Genomic DNA, 17703 nt, shown 5'->3' with positions numbered 1-17703 from the left:
ACAAAATTATCTTTAAAATACAGTGTCCTGAAAAAGGGACATTTCTTTTTTATATGAGTTTATATACCTCTATAAACCCTCTGCAAATTCACACTTGCGCTGAAAAGTCTTATCCCGGTGCTCACTGTATTACATGCACTTAAGTGAGCGGGGCAAAACACTTAAAAAACTGGCACACCTTGACTGCTGAGACTACAGTCTGATATCCATGGAAGCTGCACAATTGATTACATTGAAACTGAAATCGTTGTATGATGTTGGACAGTTTAATAAAAATAATTGTGCTTCCTTTCTCATTGCGATCATTTGATTGACGCAGATTCGCCCAATCGTTTGCTCATTAGAGTTTAACCGAGACTCGCTTGTTGTAAGAACAAACAGTTTTGCGAAATACGCAGCTGGTTTTGTATTCATAACATTTTTACATTATAAAACATTGAAAATAGCTGTAAAATTAAAGTGATGCGCTGGAGAGAAACAACTTGAGCGCATCACACAGCACAAGCACTCTGTCAACGCACCTGATGTAGCAACTGCTCCACATTAAACTATAGGCTTACTATGATCTTCTATGAAGTGTTTATAAAGTGCTCTCGTGTGCTGGACATCTTGGGTCGTGTCTCTTGTCTCTGTTGTTTTTCAAACGAGTTTCAAAATGAAACACATTTTTCACTTGGCTGTGAAGTGACATCACTGTGCTTCACCATGCTTGGAGCAAATATCCAACTAATCGTTAATTAAATTTGTTGTCGATGATTTCCATTGTTGATCATTATCAATTTTATCGATTAGTTGTTGCAGCCCTAGATAAAAATGAAAATTATCAATACAGAAATTTGTTTTATTGAAAAATTAAAAGCATTAATTATTGCTTTTAAAATTTTACATAAAGTTTGTTTGTGCCATGTCAGTTTTGCTTATTACAGTATTGCTTTATTCCTCTCACGTTGCCTATTTGGAAATATTTTATTAAGTTGAGTCTCCTGTGTGCTTCAAGTTCCTGCCTATGTAGTGTGTTTCAAATCAGTCCCTTGAGAGGTTTCATGAGCTATAGATGCTACCTTTTAAATACAGCTGCCTATGTTGGCAGAGGGTAGTTTAGCAGCTCACTAGAATTTGGAGTGGAGCTTGAGTGTTTGATTGAGGTGTAATTGAGAGCCACACAGTGACCGTTTGTTTTTTTTGTTTGCTTATAAACTTGGTGTCTTGTTTTTGTTGATGAAGCCTTTGATAGTGAAAGACAGTTTACGAGCGCATCAGACGCTGCTTTCACATTCATGGCCACTTAACACTTAAGTCACGCTCATTATGTGCAGCGCATCTGTGCTGCAGGGCAGGAGGGTTTATTTCTTTGGAATTCTCATTTTGTTGAAATTAAGAAAGTAGGGTTTACTGGCCGAGGAGAGAGATTCATGGGAGAGAGTGGCTGGATTATTTGGGGAGGCTGGGAGGGAGGAGGATCTAACATTCCACAGGATGAAGTAGGTCATTGTTCCCTGTCTCCAATGAAGAGAGCCTTCTGAAGGCGCTGATGAACTGAAAGCAAGGGAGTCAGTGAGAGAGGGGTTTAAGGGGGTACAGGTCCATTTGGGGGGGGGGGGTCAACATTATTCAGGAATCCTATTGAAAAGGCTTCTGAAGGATGTCGCGGAGAGGATGAAAAGCAAATGGAATGTGACAACAGCAAAATGCCATTGATGGCGGTCAGCCTCAACTGTCTTGATGGGCAAGACGGTACCTATTTGAACTGCAAGCTGCCCTTCATCCTTTTCTGCCATCCACTTTTTCTTGAAGCTTTCTGCTCTCACAGCTTTTTCTCTTTAGACACAAAAGTTATTTTCCTGGAATGTACAGAGTGAAAAACTTGTGTTGGGTCTAATGGAATAAATATGCTTTAACTGTTTAGATAATAACCGTGTGCATTTCTGTCCTCCCTGGCAGTTCTTGAAGGTTTTCCAGTCAGTATGAGTGAGTAAGACCAAGGGCTCTTTTGAGCATTAAATTGCTCTCTCTTAGGTGTCATTGTAATGACATACTGCCAGCTTAAGTTCCAGTGTTAATAAAAAAATCCTTCAAATATGTTGAAGTTGATTTTTCTCCCTCATGTTTTGAATGTACTCAAAATCCTATGTGTTATATTTGTGTTCATGGCCAGTTAGTACACATCCTTTATAGATATAAATAAGATATAGAATCATCTTCGAGTCTTATCTGTGAGAGATTACTTGGAAAAATTAGGGCTTGCCAAAAATACTCATTTGTAAATGTTTTTACGTATGAACTTATTGGAAATCTCTTGACGTTCATAAAATCACTTGAATGTCTTAAATAATGCATGTTAAATTTCACATTCACCATTGCAGATAATACATGTAGAATAATTACACACAACTTGTACAACCTATAGCACCTTTCTTTCCTCAATTTTATTTTTCTGACACACAAATATTTTTTTGTGGTGGCGTCAGTGAAGTGTTGGCATAAAAACCTACTGGCAAAAAAGCCTTAAGTATTGAAAACGAATCAATTCTCATTATTGTTCCTTCTCTTTACAGAGTTCTTTAGAGAGCTGTTGAACAATGCTGAGAAATCCCTTCACGACATGTTCGTGCGGACTTACGGCTTGATGTACGTGAAGAACGCGGAGCTATTCAAGCATTTCTTCCATGAGCTAAGCCGCTACTATGCCCACGGGAGCAGCGCTGTCAACCTGGATGACATGCTGGAGGACTTCTGGGCAGAGCTTCTGGAGCGCATGTTCCGATTAGTCAACGTTCAGTACGAGTTCACCAACACGTACATGGAGTGCGTCAGCAAGCACATGGAGCAGCTCAAGCCCTTCGGCGATGTTCCTCGCAAACTCCGCCTGCAGTTGACCCGTTCCTTCATCGCGGTTCGCACATTCACCCGCGGCCTTGCACTCATGCCCGAGGTGGTGGGCAAAGTGTCCACGGTGAGAGGCTTTGGGGCATTTGTGGGGTTACAATGAGAGGTTAAGTTAGCTTTGTGCTTTGTTATTAGAGTCAGATCAGGGACAACACAGATCAGAAGTAGAGGACAAGTTTTCAGTGGGGTTTATCTGTATGTGAAGGTGGAAACCTGTTTGAACTCATAGAAGCTTATCTACCAGCATTAAAAGATCAGAGGTCAAGGCTTCTCTGTGTGTGTTTAACGGGGTCAGAAATTAACCAGGGCCCCAAGGCAAGAATGCTACAAAGTGACAAAAATACCCCAGATAATTAGGGACAAAACTGCTTCCAAAGTAATTTATTTTTGCTTTCTTTTAACCAAAATTTTTATATTTCCTTTTAATTTTATTAGACTTATCAAGTTTTTTAGCGCCAACATTGTGGGATTTTTTTGCATTTATTGTTAAATCTTGTGCATTATTTACAGCTACTTTTGTATTTGATGTTGATTTACGCCCGTTTCACACATACTCCGTTTGCAGTGCGTATGCGGTGCGTATTTTTTTCTGTACCCATGTTAAGAGGTTAGAGCTTTTACACTGCACGCGGATGCAGTCCGTCGATCCGTTCCAGCTGCGGTGCGTATACAGCAGTGCAGCGATCGTTTACGCACCGAGTCTATTTTTGCTGTGCTGCACCGCACTGAATTAAAGTGGCAGCACATTGTTCACATTAAAATAGACATAGATTGACAAGAAACTTGTAATCATTTCATCATATACGCATAATTTCAGTTAATGTGTTCTACAGTTACTAAATTACAGGGTCAAGAAAAACAAAAAAGAATGATTATAGTCCCAAAAGTTGCAAAATGCCATCCTATATGATTTTTACCCTAAATGCGTCTCATTCTTCTCCTTCTTAGCAACATATATAGCGCGATAGCTTTTCTTCAACTCGAACTACATGTAAAACAAAGAATCACAATGATTAAAATGAATTTTCATACTGTTTCTATGCCTTAATCTCAAATTTAACGTTTGGGTTTAAAATCAAAATTCCTTACACATTTTTGATTTTGTGGCACACAGAAACTGCGGATCAGTAGCGCACTGCAAACGCAACATATGTGAAAGCACTGTAGCGCGTGCTGCTCCTGTACCGTATACGCACCGCATACGCACTGTACACGGAGTATGTGTGAAACGGGCATAAGGATTATAAGTAACATCCAAAGCTGTTCAGATTAAGAATGCATGTCAGTAAATTGATTCAGTTGAAGTATTTGACAAACAACAAACTCTGTATTTGTATACAGTATATGCACTTAAAAATGCTCTCAAAGAGATGAAAAACAAAATGGCTGAGGGGGCAAATATTATGTATATAAAAAATATCCGACACTGGTCTGTATTAAGTTGGCATAAGCAAATTAACCTCAAATTGCAGTTAGACATTGACCTTATTAAAGGTGGCAGGATCGGTAATGGCTCATTGTTCAGTCTTTTATCAGACATATGAATTAGGTTAGACTCATTAAACTTTACCTTTTGTGTCCCGATATCTGATTTGCTGACTGCTCTACAACAATTCTCTCATTCTCTCTTTCAGGTGAGCGCTTCACCGAGCTGTGTGCAAGCAGCTATGAAGATGATGTACTGCCCGTACTGTACTGGCCAGGTGGCACTGAAGCCCTGTAAGAATTACTGTCTCAACGTCATGCGCGGCTGCCTGGCCAATCAGGCGGACCTGGACACAGAATGGAATAACTTCCTGGGTAAGAGAGTATTTATCTAATTAATTTCCTGATTTGTGCCCAGAGATGTCCTAATTACAATTATTTACAAACTTTCACATATTGTGCAGAGATATTGTACAGATCTCTATATGGAAATCCATGCGAATATTTAGAGAATAAGAGCTTTTTCATATTGGTCACTAAAGTTTTCAGGTTTACATCGAAATGGTTGCATGAATTAAATGTCACCATGACACATTATCTAGCTAGTTCTCAAAATCTCTTCCAAAGGTTTTCTACTTGTATGCCAGTTGTTTTGAAATCATTTATAGTCACCCAAAAATATTTACAGATAGGAAAAGAGTGGTACAGCCTTCAGCAACTTAAGTTGCCTGTGGGCTTAATGGGTTTTAAATGACTGAAGTTATGGATTTATTACTGAACCATTATTAGATGTAATAGAACCAAATTCCCACACTAAGCCCAAGTCTGTTATATACAGAGCAAAATAATTAGATTAAAAATGAATAGGTGACATTGAAATGACTGAAATTTTTCTGTAACAAATTATCTCTGTGACTGTTCACTTGCTCAGAGGACCAAAAGCATGAAAAAGTTAAGCCAAGGCTGAAAGCAGTATTGAAATTGATTTGACTTAGATGTTAATGCTGTGAAGCTGCCCTTTTTTCCCCCCTTGTGGACTCTACAGGCCGTTTGGTCAGCAGCGGTCCTGCCACACATTCTCATGCACTTTCAAAATCTGCTCCTGGCTCGCAGGACACCTCAACTGGTTTTGCTCACCCTTCCTGTCAGCTTTGGGGGGAACCTTAATTGGGGCACCTTGTTCAGGCCTCTGACCACTTGGCAAGCTGTTTGCACAACAGGTTGCAGTTCCTTAGGAGCTCAGTCTTGTTGGACAAGTGTATGCTGGCCTCTAGTGGAGGAGATTTGTTATAGCACCATGTTATAGTCTGTTTTAATGTGTGGTACTAAGGAAATGTCTTGTTGTGAAGGGCTTCCCTTTATTAATGAGTTGATTTTTGATTTTAGATGCCATGTTGGGTCTTGCTGAGAGACTGGAGGGGCCCTTTAACTTCGAGTCAGTCATGGATCCTATAGACGTGAAGATTTCAGATGCCATCATGAATATGCAGGAAAACAGCATACAGGTCTCGCAGAAGGTCAGTGACTCTGTTTAAGTTGTCTTCAAAATTACATTTGTGTTTGTATTTTTGCTGTGCTCTGACATGCTGATTCCTGAGAAGAGTGAATTGATACTTCGCTAAGCCCAGCCTTAAAAGCGTTTCTGACCAATCCTGTCTTGGCAACTGTTACCCTGCCATCATTACTCTGACTCGCATTTGTTATTTTCCAATGAGAGCCTATGGCAGTAATGTTTGTTTTTGTACTTTTAAGCGTGATTTTATCAACAAAACATTTTTAAAACACTTTGTTGCCGGTAGGGCTTCCCCCTAATAGTCAACCAAACGTCAGTCGAGGAGAAGAGTCTTGGTCGGTTGGTCGCAGGAAAAAAAAAACTCCACAGGAAACGGACGAACACCGGTATTACCGCTGGTTGGATGCTAGGTGGTACTATGGGGTAATTTTCGTTAAGCAGGGTTAGGGTTAAGCCTACACAATAAAGCAAGACACCTTGATTTCAAACTTTTAACTTTTATATATTTTAACTAAAAATTCAAATGAAACTGGAAAAACATTAAGTGCAGTTCAAATGTGTGTTCAACTTTTTGAAAGATGGTTTTATAACAGTTGTGAGTAAACAGTTGTCTGGGAAAGTACTTAATTCCCTCTTTTATTATGGAATAATAGAAATGGAAATATGGGAATTATGTTGTGACTAAAAATATTTTAGCATCTTCAAAGTTGTCACCCTTTGCCTAGAATTTGCAGACATGTACTCTTGACATTTTCTCAACCAACTTCTTGAGGTATCACCCTGGGAAGCTTTTAAAATATTATTGAAGGAGTTCCCATCTAAATATTGGGCACTTAGTGGCTGCTTTTCTTAATTATTTGGTCCAAGTCATCCATTTCAATAACTTTTTTTTTATTATAAAATATTAGCTTGCAAAATTATATTTTTGTCTACAAAACTAATTTCAAACATTTAAGCATGCGCCTTCAGATCAAAAGAATTAAATACATTTATTTAAAACATTTAAACCTTAAATCAAATACATTTCTAAATTCAAATTGCACTCCAAACTAAACGAAAAAGCAATTAAAATAATGAATGATTGAAAAAAATTATAAGTAACCACCTTTCCATTTACTGTCAGGCAAGAATCTGTCTAAACATGCAGGTGGAAAATTACATGCACAAATGAAGACATAAAAACAATTATAAATGTAAAAATAATCATTTTAATGAATATAGTAATCACTGAAATATAAATCATGGTTCGAGGTTGACGTGTTTTTGTATTATTTTATGTTTTAATCACAGATGTATAGGCTTCAGAGTTGAGGTCACAATGAACTGCACTGTGGAAATAAAGCAAACTGAACTCAAAACACATCCTGAGCTGAGATATCTGCAGTCATTTGCAGCACTCGTAGACGATACTGTTCTTGCAAAAACAAAATTCAGAAGACAGAAACAAAGAAAGTTTGAAAACCTTTTACATGCACATGTTCCACGAGACTTCACTCCTCCAAACAAACAGCATGTCATACCTGCGCATAGATGGCTTTTATGTCATCTGTTCTTAATGATATAATAAAGTGTGTTTCTTCAAGCACATGTCTATCTCTACGGACAAAATATTTGTAATATTAATTTGATAATAATAATAGGCTAATAATAATCATTTAATACAAATATCATCTTGACATTGTCAAAGGCATCAGCTATTGGCGATCGTTCTGACCATTGTCGATCCCCGAGACCATCGTCTGTCAGCACAACACTAATGTGCATTTCTCTTTTTAAATTAACAAAATGTTCAGACAGTCTTTTGCTGGTTTTTCTGACACATTCAGACTCATTACCACTTTTGCTAGTGTTGCTGTGCGCTTGTAAAATGTATATTTTAAAGGCTCATTATTACGGTTTAGTATTTCTCTGTAATGTAGAACATTGTTACCAATGTTATTTATAACATTCTTTCTCAGCCCTGGAAATCAAACCATTTTCTCATGTTTCTTAATATCATAAACTTGTGACAACTAGTCGACTAATGGCTTAAACTAATGCCTACTTGTCCACTAGGAAAATCTTTGGTCGGGGGCAGCCGTAGTTGCCGGGTCATTTGTAATAGTGACATGAGTAACCCAGAGAGGATACTCGCAGTGTTTTTCTTTCTTTCTTTCTTTTTCTTTTTCTTTTCAATATTCTTTAAATCTGGTGAAGAGCATGTTATGGATTAAACTTAGGGATGCACCGAAATGAAAATTCTGGGCCGAAACCGAAAATCCAGGATGCACTTGGCCGAAAACCGAAACCGAAATTTTTACCTATTTAAAAAAAAAAAAAAATGTTGTGTATAATTGTATTAATTTGATACTTTTTCATTAATTTCATGAATTTAATTAATCTGAATTGAAAAACTACAAACCAATAAAATAAATCACACTTTTATTGAAAGTAGCACAACAAAATTGGACAAAAAATATATTAAAACTATATTAAATATTATTCTTCTTTCAGTTCTGTAAAAATCTAATTTTACAGATTTTATTAACAATTATCCAAATAATGTAAAGTTTTAGAAAACTATTATATGCACAACAACAGTCAAGTAATGAACTTAGCTAGCATCTTTCAAAAAGTTTAAATATGCAACAGTAATTTTAATTAAAACAACAGGCAGAACACAGAATGGCCTCTATTCCACTGATCTATATATAACTATAATATATAATTATATATATAGATCAGTGCTATATTCTGTTTATGTAAACGTATGTACACTTTAAGTGAAAATGATTGTGCAAAACAGCAGTAATTGAACTAAATCCAACCTCAACTGTAAACAACAGATGTATCCTCAAGTGAAGAACAAGTGTAATGTAATTGCTATACACATCATATTGGACCGCTTTCTATTTAACTACAAGTGACAGGTTTCTCTTCAAGAACAAAAGTTGCTAAACGTTCTGACAGTCTCTCCTGTCAGAAAGCTCATCAAGAACATGAGATGCTGCACTGAACAGTCTCTCACTCTCTGTGCTGGTGCTTGGGCAGATATACCTGTGCGCAATCCGCGCAAGCAAAGGAAAGCGGTGTTTGTTTATGCGCCCGTAGTCAAGGGGATTGTCGCTTCTGGCATAGTTCAGATATAAATACGTCTCAAGTTGTGGTGTAGCTGCGCTAGTTGTGACATTTTTCTGTTGTGACAAACACTGCAGATCGCAAATTTGATGTCCTTATCAGAAACTTTGAAGAATTTCCACACCGCTGACATGATCGCCTTTGTTTGGTAGCGCCGTTGTGGAATTATCTAACAGCTGTGATAAGGGCTGCATCGATCCAGATTGAAATCTGAGCACTGAGGGGCGGAGCGAGGAGGTATATATTTTCGGCCTTTTTTCTCTTTCTGCCGAAAACCGAAAGTGCCATTTTCAGCCGAAAATTTTCGGCGGCCGAAATTTCGGTGCATCCCTAATTAAACTGTCAGCCCGCATTCACAAATGAACATAATATCTGCAAAGACACCTACATTTGCTCCAATGTTAATTAAAGATAAGAACTGAACGTTAATTTATGTGTTGATAGCTACAGTAAAGGCAACCATAAATAAACTGTTCACTGTTTGTTATGAGATGTTATAAACAGCTCTGTTTACTTATGCTTATGTTATTATATGTGTAATCGCTATTTAATGACTTGTCTCATGTCAATTGACTAATAATAATCTCCACAGATTTTAATAAAATGACTGTGTAATTGAACTATTTCTTTTTACCAAAAAGATTCTGATAAATATGCATTACAAAGTCACTCTTCATACCAGCCCGTGTAAAAATATTATCCATTCCGATTATGAGAATATTTTGCCAAAAGATTGTGCGTCGGTCACGGCAATCTCCCATTCATTCCGGTGGGGAGTTCTGCAGAGCTTGTCAGAGCGAGCAACTGTAACCAGGGGAATGGGGCTTAGCGAAGGGTCAATTGCAAGTTTAATATAATTGTAGTCATACAGTATTTAAAGGAATACATTTTTCTAGTTATGCTGTGATCTGAATAATTTAATTGGCTAGAAATTGCTGTTGTGTATAGTACAAACTTCTCACAAACCATCATGATGTTTAATTTGTGAGTAAATTATTATTTTGAAACCGGTCTTTTTTTAATGAATCACTGGAACCACAAATTGGTTTTAATGACTTATTAGCGAACTGGTCTGAATTTGAATGCATTTTAAAAATCCTTATTCAGTAATCACAGATGGGAAATGTCATAGAATCTAATGGTCAAGAAGTGTGGGAACCCTGTGTAATGTTTTATATTAATTGATACAGTAAGTGGGCTATCCTGTAGAATGGTCAATATATATTTATAGCTATTTGTGTGTTTCAGGTGTTCCAAGGTTGTGGTCAGCCCAAACCCAACAGTGCCTTCCGCACCCGGCGCTCCACTAGAGACTCAGGGTTCCCTGGCCGTTTCCGCCCCTACAGCCCTGATGCCAGACCTACCACTGCAGCTGGCACCAGCCTGGACCGATTGGTAAGCATATAGTGTCCACATATTACCCTCTTCTACTCCTCCCCAACACTTTCTTTAGGAACATGGAGTGACGATTGATTTTAACAGATTGGAATGGAACATCTTTAATACTGTATGCTTGTTTCCTAGTTGACGGATGCCAAAAAGAAACTGAAGCACGCTAAGAAGTTTTGGTCCACCCTGCCAGACACGGTGTGTGTAGGAGATAGGGTTGCACCAGGTGATGAGTGCTGGAATGGCACAGCTAAAAGCAGGTATGGTACAATTCCTCTGTTCTATTTAGGAATGGGCAATTAAAAGCTATATTTTACTCATGCATGATGATTTTCTTTTTATATCACAATATACAATATTTGATAGAAAACTGACTCATGTAAAAAAAAATTATAAAAAAAAAACAATTAACCAATGTTCAAAGTAAAGGCTGATTTTTACTTCAGCGTTTAACCTATGCTGTGGGCTATGTGTAGTTGTGGCGGTTACGGCGTAGCCTACACTATAGACTGACGTGCACCTATTCAAAAATTTAACTTCATGTCGTGACAGCGCAGACCACAACTGTGATTGGTTTGCTTGTAACCAGTGACCATCCCTCAGCATGACAAAAAGATCTTAGTGCCGCATTTTCTTTTAAGATTCGTGCATCATATCCACTGATCAGTGATTGTCACATTGTATTTGGACTTGTTTCATTTTTATGTAACCATCTGCTGTTTTTATATTTTGTTAAAATATTTTCAAATATGTGACAAAAGACATACGTTTACTCCTTATGAACTTTGTGATTTTTTTTTTTTTTTTTTTTTTTCCTCTGGGCTTTTACTCAATATAGTTGTTGTGTTGTGTTCTATTAAAGAACTTTCCGATCTGTACAATGTTTTGACCTTATTTCAGACAATATGGTGCACAGTAAATTAAAAAGTTATGTAAATGGAAAACTTTGTCAGCAGATGGACCTGTTCAGAATTGGTTCTTTCACCTATATGCATTGTATTTAAACGACACCTTTAAAGCAACACCTATTTTGTGTTTGTCAAGCAAAGCAGTTATTTACTAGTTTAAGGCTCCATGCTTAAACTAAAAAAAAAAAAAAAAATCAAAGTATGCTAAAATATTTATTTATTATTATTTAAGCAAATCAAAAGCAAGCATACAGTATATTCCTGATTTACTGTTTCTCTACAATGCAGGCAACATGTATAATAAATAATAAGTACCTAAATACAACATACTTTGAACTAATTTTTAATTCTACAATAATTTAATAAATACTTTTGGATGCAGAAGTATAAACCGGCCTTAATGGTAGACCTCCCTTTTAAAAAAAAACAAAAAAAACATGTACATCGCAATTAAACAAATTCATCAGTTAAATCAAACTAATAACAATGCTATAAAGCACTTTTAGGGCAACAATAATACAAAAGTAATTAATGATGGCTAAATAATTGACCCTGGTGGAAATTTTACAACTCTGATACATCTGAGTGATAGATAATGATTATTTGAACACGAATTGTGTATCATGCTGTGGAATTTTGCATAACCATAGAATAGACGATAACATTTCTGTCGGTTGTCGCATTTCTTCTGGTAAATCATTTTAAATGGTTTATCATCCACCCCTAATTCTATTCCTCAGCCTGTTAGCCTGCTACTTAACCACCACAGAAGCCCACTTACATTTTCTCTCCTTTCATGTGCAGGTATGAATCTATCGTCATAGGAAGTGGCTTAGCAAATCAGGTGTCTAATCCTGATGTGGAAGTTGACATTACCAAACCAGACATAGTGATTCGCCGGCAGATTGCAGTCTTGAAAGAAATGACCAGCTGGCTGAAGGCGGCCTACACTGGCACCGACATCTCATTTATCAATGGTACAAGGCAACAGCTTCATGTAGTTGTGTTATACTATAGTACTGTTTGTTTATTGTTGTACTTCCACTTGGTGGCGCTAGTGGCACAGAAATTACACACTTCAGCGCAAATATAACGTAAATGTCACTTTTACTAAGATTAGATAGATTGATAGATAGATAGATGGGCTTTTCCAAATGTGGATGGTTTTCTTTTGAAGCAGTCCAATTTCAAACCATTTAACGCTGTTGACAAGTAATCAGATTGGCACAAACGAGTGTTAAAACTAGGTCAACATTTTACAAGGCCTATTTTCTTTTCCTGGCTCTTTAGAGGATGCTGGCAGCGGAGAGGAAAGTGGAAGTGGCTGCGACTCTCCCTCTTGCGAAAAAAAAGACGATGACATCTACTTCTCCACCCCTACACCTGTTAAACCACGCTTAAACAAGCCTCAAAATGGGGAGCAACCCTCTAGTGGAAACCAGTTGGCACCCTGCAGCCTGGCACTTGCATTGGCAGCACTCCTGCTGGCCCTGCTCACCCCCCACACAAGATAAGACCAGTCAAGTGAGGAAAAAGACGAGTGTTTATACGAATTTGAAAGAGAGTTGAAAACTGCCACAGGACATTACAGAGTCTGCTCTCAGGATCACCGTCTGCCTGTCATCTGGGGAAGACACTCAAGTTATTAATTTTCAAATAACTTCCCTTCAGTGTATTTTTGTTTGTGTTTATAAGAACGGACTTCCTTTGTGTACAACTGTACATTTCCAAGCAGCATTACACACTCCCTTTTGTCAAATCTTTCAGCTGAGATTTATTCCTCCGTGATTTTAACGTTCAGAATCAACTGTTCCTCATGATTGTTATTTTCGGTTATGGCTCTAAATGAATGTTAGTGACTGCTGTGTGTTTGAATGTAGGTCAGACTGTGTGGATGGATGTGTGTTTGTGTAGATCTGTGTGTGTGAATGGCTGTATATATCATCGGAGCGCTTTCCCTAAGGTAAATAATTAATCAACCTATATAACACATGTATAAACTGATTTAAGCAAAGCTGTATGATGTATTCAGACTTTTTAGACAGACCTTTTAACCCATTTGGAGTGTGTGTGGGGTGTGCATGTGTGCTTGGAGGCGTAGTTAGCTGCCAATCACATATTATTTCCTGGATGTTATTAAGGTAGAGAAAAACCACATGTTGCCTTATATTCTCACAAGAACATGTGTGTAAACAGTGCTGCCTTATGAATGAAATCGGCGAGGAGTGGGCTCCCAGACTTGGAGAGGAAACAGTTGTTCATCTGATAGGTTTGATTTTGCTGGTTTTAGTTTTTGTAGGTGTTTTGTTTCCAAGCAGTTTCACTGCCCCATCTCATAGCATCTCAAATACTTTGTGGTTCGGCGAATGTATAACTTGAGAGTATAGTCTTCACTAATGACTTAATTGTCTGCATTGTGTGTCATGAAGAAGGAGTTTTGGTTTGGTAAGTTCCGTTTGATCAGTAAGTTGAGCCGTTGATGAAAAGGCCCCTCAAAGAAGGCAGAACTAACAATGGTCCTTCATGTGGATAGACATGCATTCTGCATAATGTGGACTGTATGGCCTGAGTAAAGTTGCTATGTAATATATGGACTCATTATGAACTAATAGGAGAACCAGCTGGACAAGAGTGTACACTACAGATGGCTTCAGTCTGAGCTGTCAAGATGGAAATGAATAATGATGAAATTTACACAGGGTTTTATGTGGAGTTGTTTATTTTGCTAGAAGTTTATTGTAAGGTATTAATGGTATAAAACCATATAAAAGGTACTGCAGCAAATTTCCCTCGACCAGAATAATAACCGGTGCTGATTTGAGAGTGTGGGTGGCTAATTAGATTTCTATCAATTGTTTTTTTTTGTTGCTTTCTACGTTTGTTCTTTTCCCATTCCTTGCAGATTTCATAATCTCAATCGGCATCGGTACAGTATTTGAAACCATTCCTCATATAGAGCAATGGACAGTGTGTTTGGTACGATCCAACACTTAAACAACTGTTTTTATCCTTTTAATCGATGTGGCTATGCATGTGGGTTCAAATGTCTGGCAAGTACAAAAACGCTTTCAACCCACCTCTCAGAAAACTATTCCCTACTCACTGTTGTACAGTAAGTTATTTAACCACGTCTTTTTTTTTTTTTATGGTATTCGCAAACATGCTTCCAGATTGTTTTCCTTGGTATCTTATTTCAGTATTCAAAATATTTATGTAGGTGAATGCTGTCTAATGATTTCACAATTTAACTGATGTTTTTTTTTTTTTTTTTGGCTTCAGATTTCATGTTTAATATTTAGATTTTGTAAACCAAGCTACCATAATCAGATTTTATTTTTCATTTATAGTTTTATGAAAGGGAGTGTGAAAATTGTACAAGCTGATGCAAGGACAGGGCTGGCCATAAGTCCTTGATTGTTCCTGATGTCACATGCACTTTTATTATTGGCATTCAGATACCTCACAGCAAGAGAGTTTTAATCATATCCGCAACATGCATTTGAGCCTAAATGCTATTTGATTAATTCATTTGATACAGATGTGCCTATGGATGAATGGCCAGTCCTATGACATGAAAACAAACTTGTCAGGAGCCTGAAAACCATAACGATCTCTGTATGGCAGTAATGCTCCTCACCTCAAAGTGGTTGTTTTTCCAGGCCGATGTGTTATGTGTGCCATGAATAGGAAGGAATGTGTTTTCAATCCTTTCGTATGACCCAAAGCTTCCCAATATCACGTGTTTAAGATGGATTTGAAATTATAGACCATGAAAGTGTCTTGTTCATAACAACTAGTATATGTTGAGCTACTCCGAGTCAATGTGAAGATGACATGGACACTTGATTGCAGAGGATCCCTCTCCTAATCCAATCTCATCTTAGTCTGAATACTGAACTTCAGATGGACTGATTGCAGTTGCTATTTTCCTGCAGCCATGTACATCAGTGCAGTCATCTTTGATGAGGAGTAAGTGACTGGAGAAAAAAAGAAGAGAATTGTAAATAATGAGCAGTCATTTTAGTGGTCTCTGAGAGATGTTCATCAGATTTTACCCATTCAGATTATCTGCTTAATTTGGGCAAAACAAAGAGATAGATGCTAAAAATGTAAGAGAAGTTATATTAAACGTTTCCTAGTCTTGATGCAATAAAGACTGCAGATATTTAAATGTGTTGTCATTTGTGCTTTGCTCTACCACTACTCCAACTACTGTGTAAATAACATGATTGCTCTGGAAATCTCTTTGAAAGACCCCTTAATTAAACACTTATATGTGGCCTCAGATAGTCATGATCAATTGATTAATGACAATTAAGATGCAGTGTTATACGTGTAGTTACTGTGTGCTTTTATCAATGTGCCATTGTCAGACATTATTAGAAAAATGTCAGTATTGGGATTAAATTAACCGTTTCAAAATAAGACTGCTATCATTAATTTAATGGTAGTGTTAGTGTTCCATTCTGGGTGAGTACTAAAAAATTAAATATAGTCAGAAATACCTCAGACATGGGCAATCCCTCAGACATGGGCAATGTTCACAATAGCATACTACTATACTTCTGTTACTATTTACAGTATGCAGTATATAGTATGTATACTATGCAGAGTATGCATATTTAAAAGCATGGAATACTCTGGTGATCCACATTTGGCAAAAGTTGCAGTAGAACTCTATGGATAATGTTTTCCTGAAAATTGAGCCTAGAATTTCACCATCTTTTTCTTGACTCATTTGACAAAACTGCCAAAAGTCTAGACATTTGTACACCAACTTTGATTAAATATGCAATATAACTGCATTTATAAGACGACAACTGAACACCACTGAATTAAGCATGCAAAAGGAGGTCATATGAGGATTTTACATAAGCTATTAATGAGAAAATAGTTTGCAGTGTGCAGCTTAAAGGCTACTACACAATAAGCAGTAGGCTAGTATTCTACTATGAAGTACCATCATTCACCAGAAAATAAAATAAAAAACATTTATAGGCCTAACATTTCAACAATAATTGTGGCAGAGATCAGACCACATCACGCAGAACACCACAGGATACAAAATGGTTTATTCTGAAACATGCCTAATTTGTGTTAGCTAAAACAGTCTATAGATTTCTGAAATAAAGGAGGTTTCCCTAGATGAGATTAAAACTGAGCTGTACTATAGAATGGAAGGAAACTGCCTCTGACCCAACAGCCTGTACACAGGCCCGGCTCCAGCTGAATGTTCATTGGTAATGCAAATGCTGTCTGTACGATCACAATACATTGTCAGGTGTAGATCCTGTTTGTCCACATCTAAATCCATTATTTGATATTGTAGTTTCATGATCACTCTACAGGATAATGAATCCAAATATTATAAAATTGTATGGTGAGCTAGCTTTATCTGCTGAGAATTTCACTCTCACACAAGTCTGCTACACCTGTCCAACTTTTTTTAATTATAATTTTTTACAAAAGGAAAACTGTTACTATATTTAAGATTTATGCATTTCAATTTCACAACAACATTCCATCAAATTGAAAAAAATTAAATGAATAAAACATTGTTTTGTTAAAGATTACTCGATTCAATTTGTCTTAAAAATAGGCTAAATTTTTTTTTTTTTTTCAGAGCTGTCAAAGTAAAGTTTCTAACTTGATATATAAATTAAATATATTTCAATTATTTTATTCTAATGACAGCCATAGTTTTTAACATTAAGAAATTAAAACTACTCATTTTTCCTGTCTTTAAATGATACAAAGAAAATATTTTCCACATAATGTTTAAAAATCGTATGTTTTGACTTTAGTACAGTGACAAGATAAAACCTATTTAATTTAGGAAAAAACGTGTTATCTATAAAATGTCACACTTAATATGCATGTGAACTTTTCTGGTGAACTGTGAACATTTGCACATTTTATGGTTCATATTCTGCACATATTTTGCACATACTTGCACAACTGTACATCTCCTTTATTATAACCAGTCAATTTACTTTTTCTATATATATTGTGTGTTAGATATAGTTCATTATTTATCTTGCTGTGTTTATTGTTTATTGTTATTGTATGCATCAAACACCAAGGCAAATTCCTTGTATGTGAAAACTTACTTGGCAATAAAGTCAATTCTGACACACACACACACACACACACACACAAACAATTAATTAGTATTTACACGTGAAAATATTCTGTTGCCTTTATTTCATATTTGGGGGTCCTTGGCATCAAAAGTTTGAAAGCCCCTAGCCTACAAATTCAAATATTTCCAGAAAATACTTTTTAAACAAAAAACAAATAAGCCTATGTTTTTTTATGCTATTCAGTTAATAGATTTGTATTGTCACTTCCCCCCAAAACACAAATAGCCTACTTTTAATAATCAATCATATAGTCATCATACATTTATGAAACGAAATGTATGGGCAGCTACAGCCACTTAAAACATTTGTATTTTCCCCCAAA

General features: G+C 36.7%; 1 protein-coding gene across 1 annotated transcript in view; it reads left to right on the top strand.

Moving 5' to 3' along the window:
• The window catches only part of LOC127663012 (glypican-4-like), a 70749-nt gene extending 55225 nt beyond the window's left edge, over window positions 1-15524 (top strand). Inside the window, exons 3-9 of the mRNA XM_052154390.1 lie at window positions 2556-2953; window positions 4521-4686; window positions 5698-5828; window positions 10190-10336; window positions 10466-10590; window positions 12043-12215; window positions 12529-15524. Of these exons, the coding sequence (XP_052010350.1) occupies window positions 2556-2953; window positions 4521-4686; window positions 5698-5828; window positions 10190-10336; window positions 10466-10590; window positions 12043-12215; window positions 12529-12752 (1364 nt within the window). The 3' untranslated portion in view covers window positions 12753-15524. The remainder of the gene's footprint in view (window positions 1-2555; window positions 2954-4520; window positions 4687-5697; window positions 5829-10189; window positions 10337-10465; window positions 10591-12042; window positions 12216-12528) is intronic.
• The last annotated feature ends 2179 nt before the right edge of the window (window positions 15525-17703 follow it).

This window comes from Xyrauchen texanus, chromosome 23, assembly GCF_025860055.1.
Source record: "Xyrauchen texanus isolate HMW12.3.18 chromosome 23, RBS_HiC_50CHRs, whole genome shotgun sequence".
NCBI classification, from domain to species: domain Eukaryota; kingdom Metazoa; phylum Chordata; class Actinopteri; order Cypriniformes; family Catostomidae; genus Xyrauchen; species Xyrauchen texanus.
Note: the sequence above shows the minus strand (reverse complement) of the source record. Positions and strands in the feature narration are given on the sequence as shown.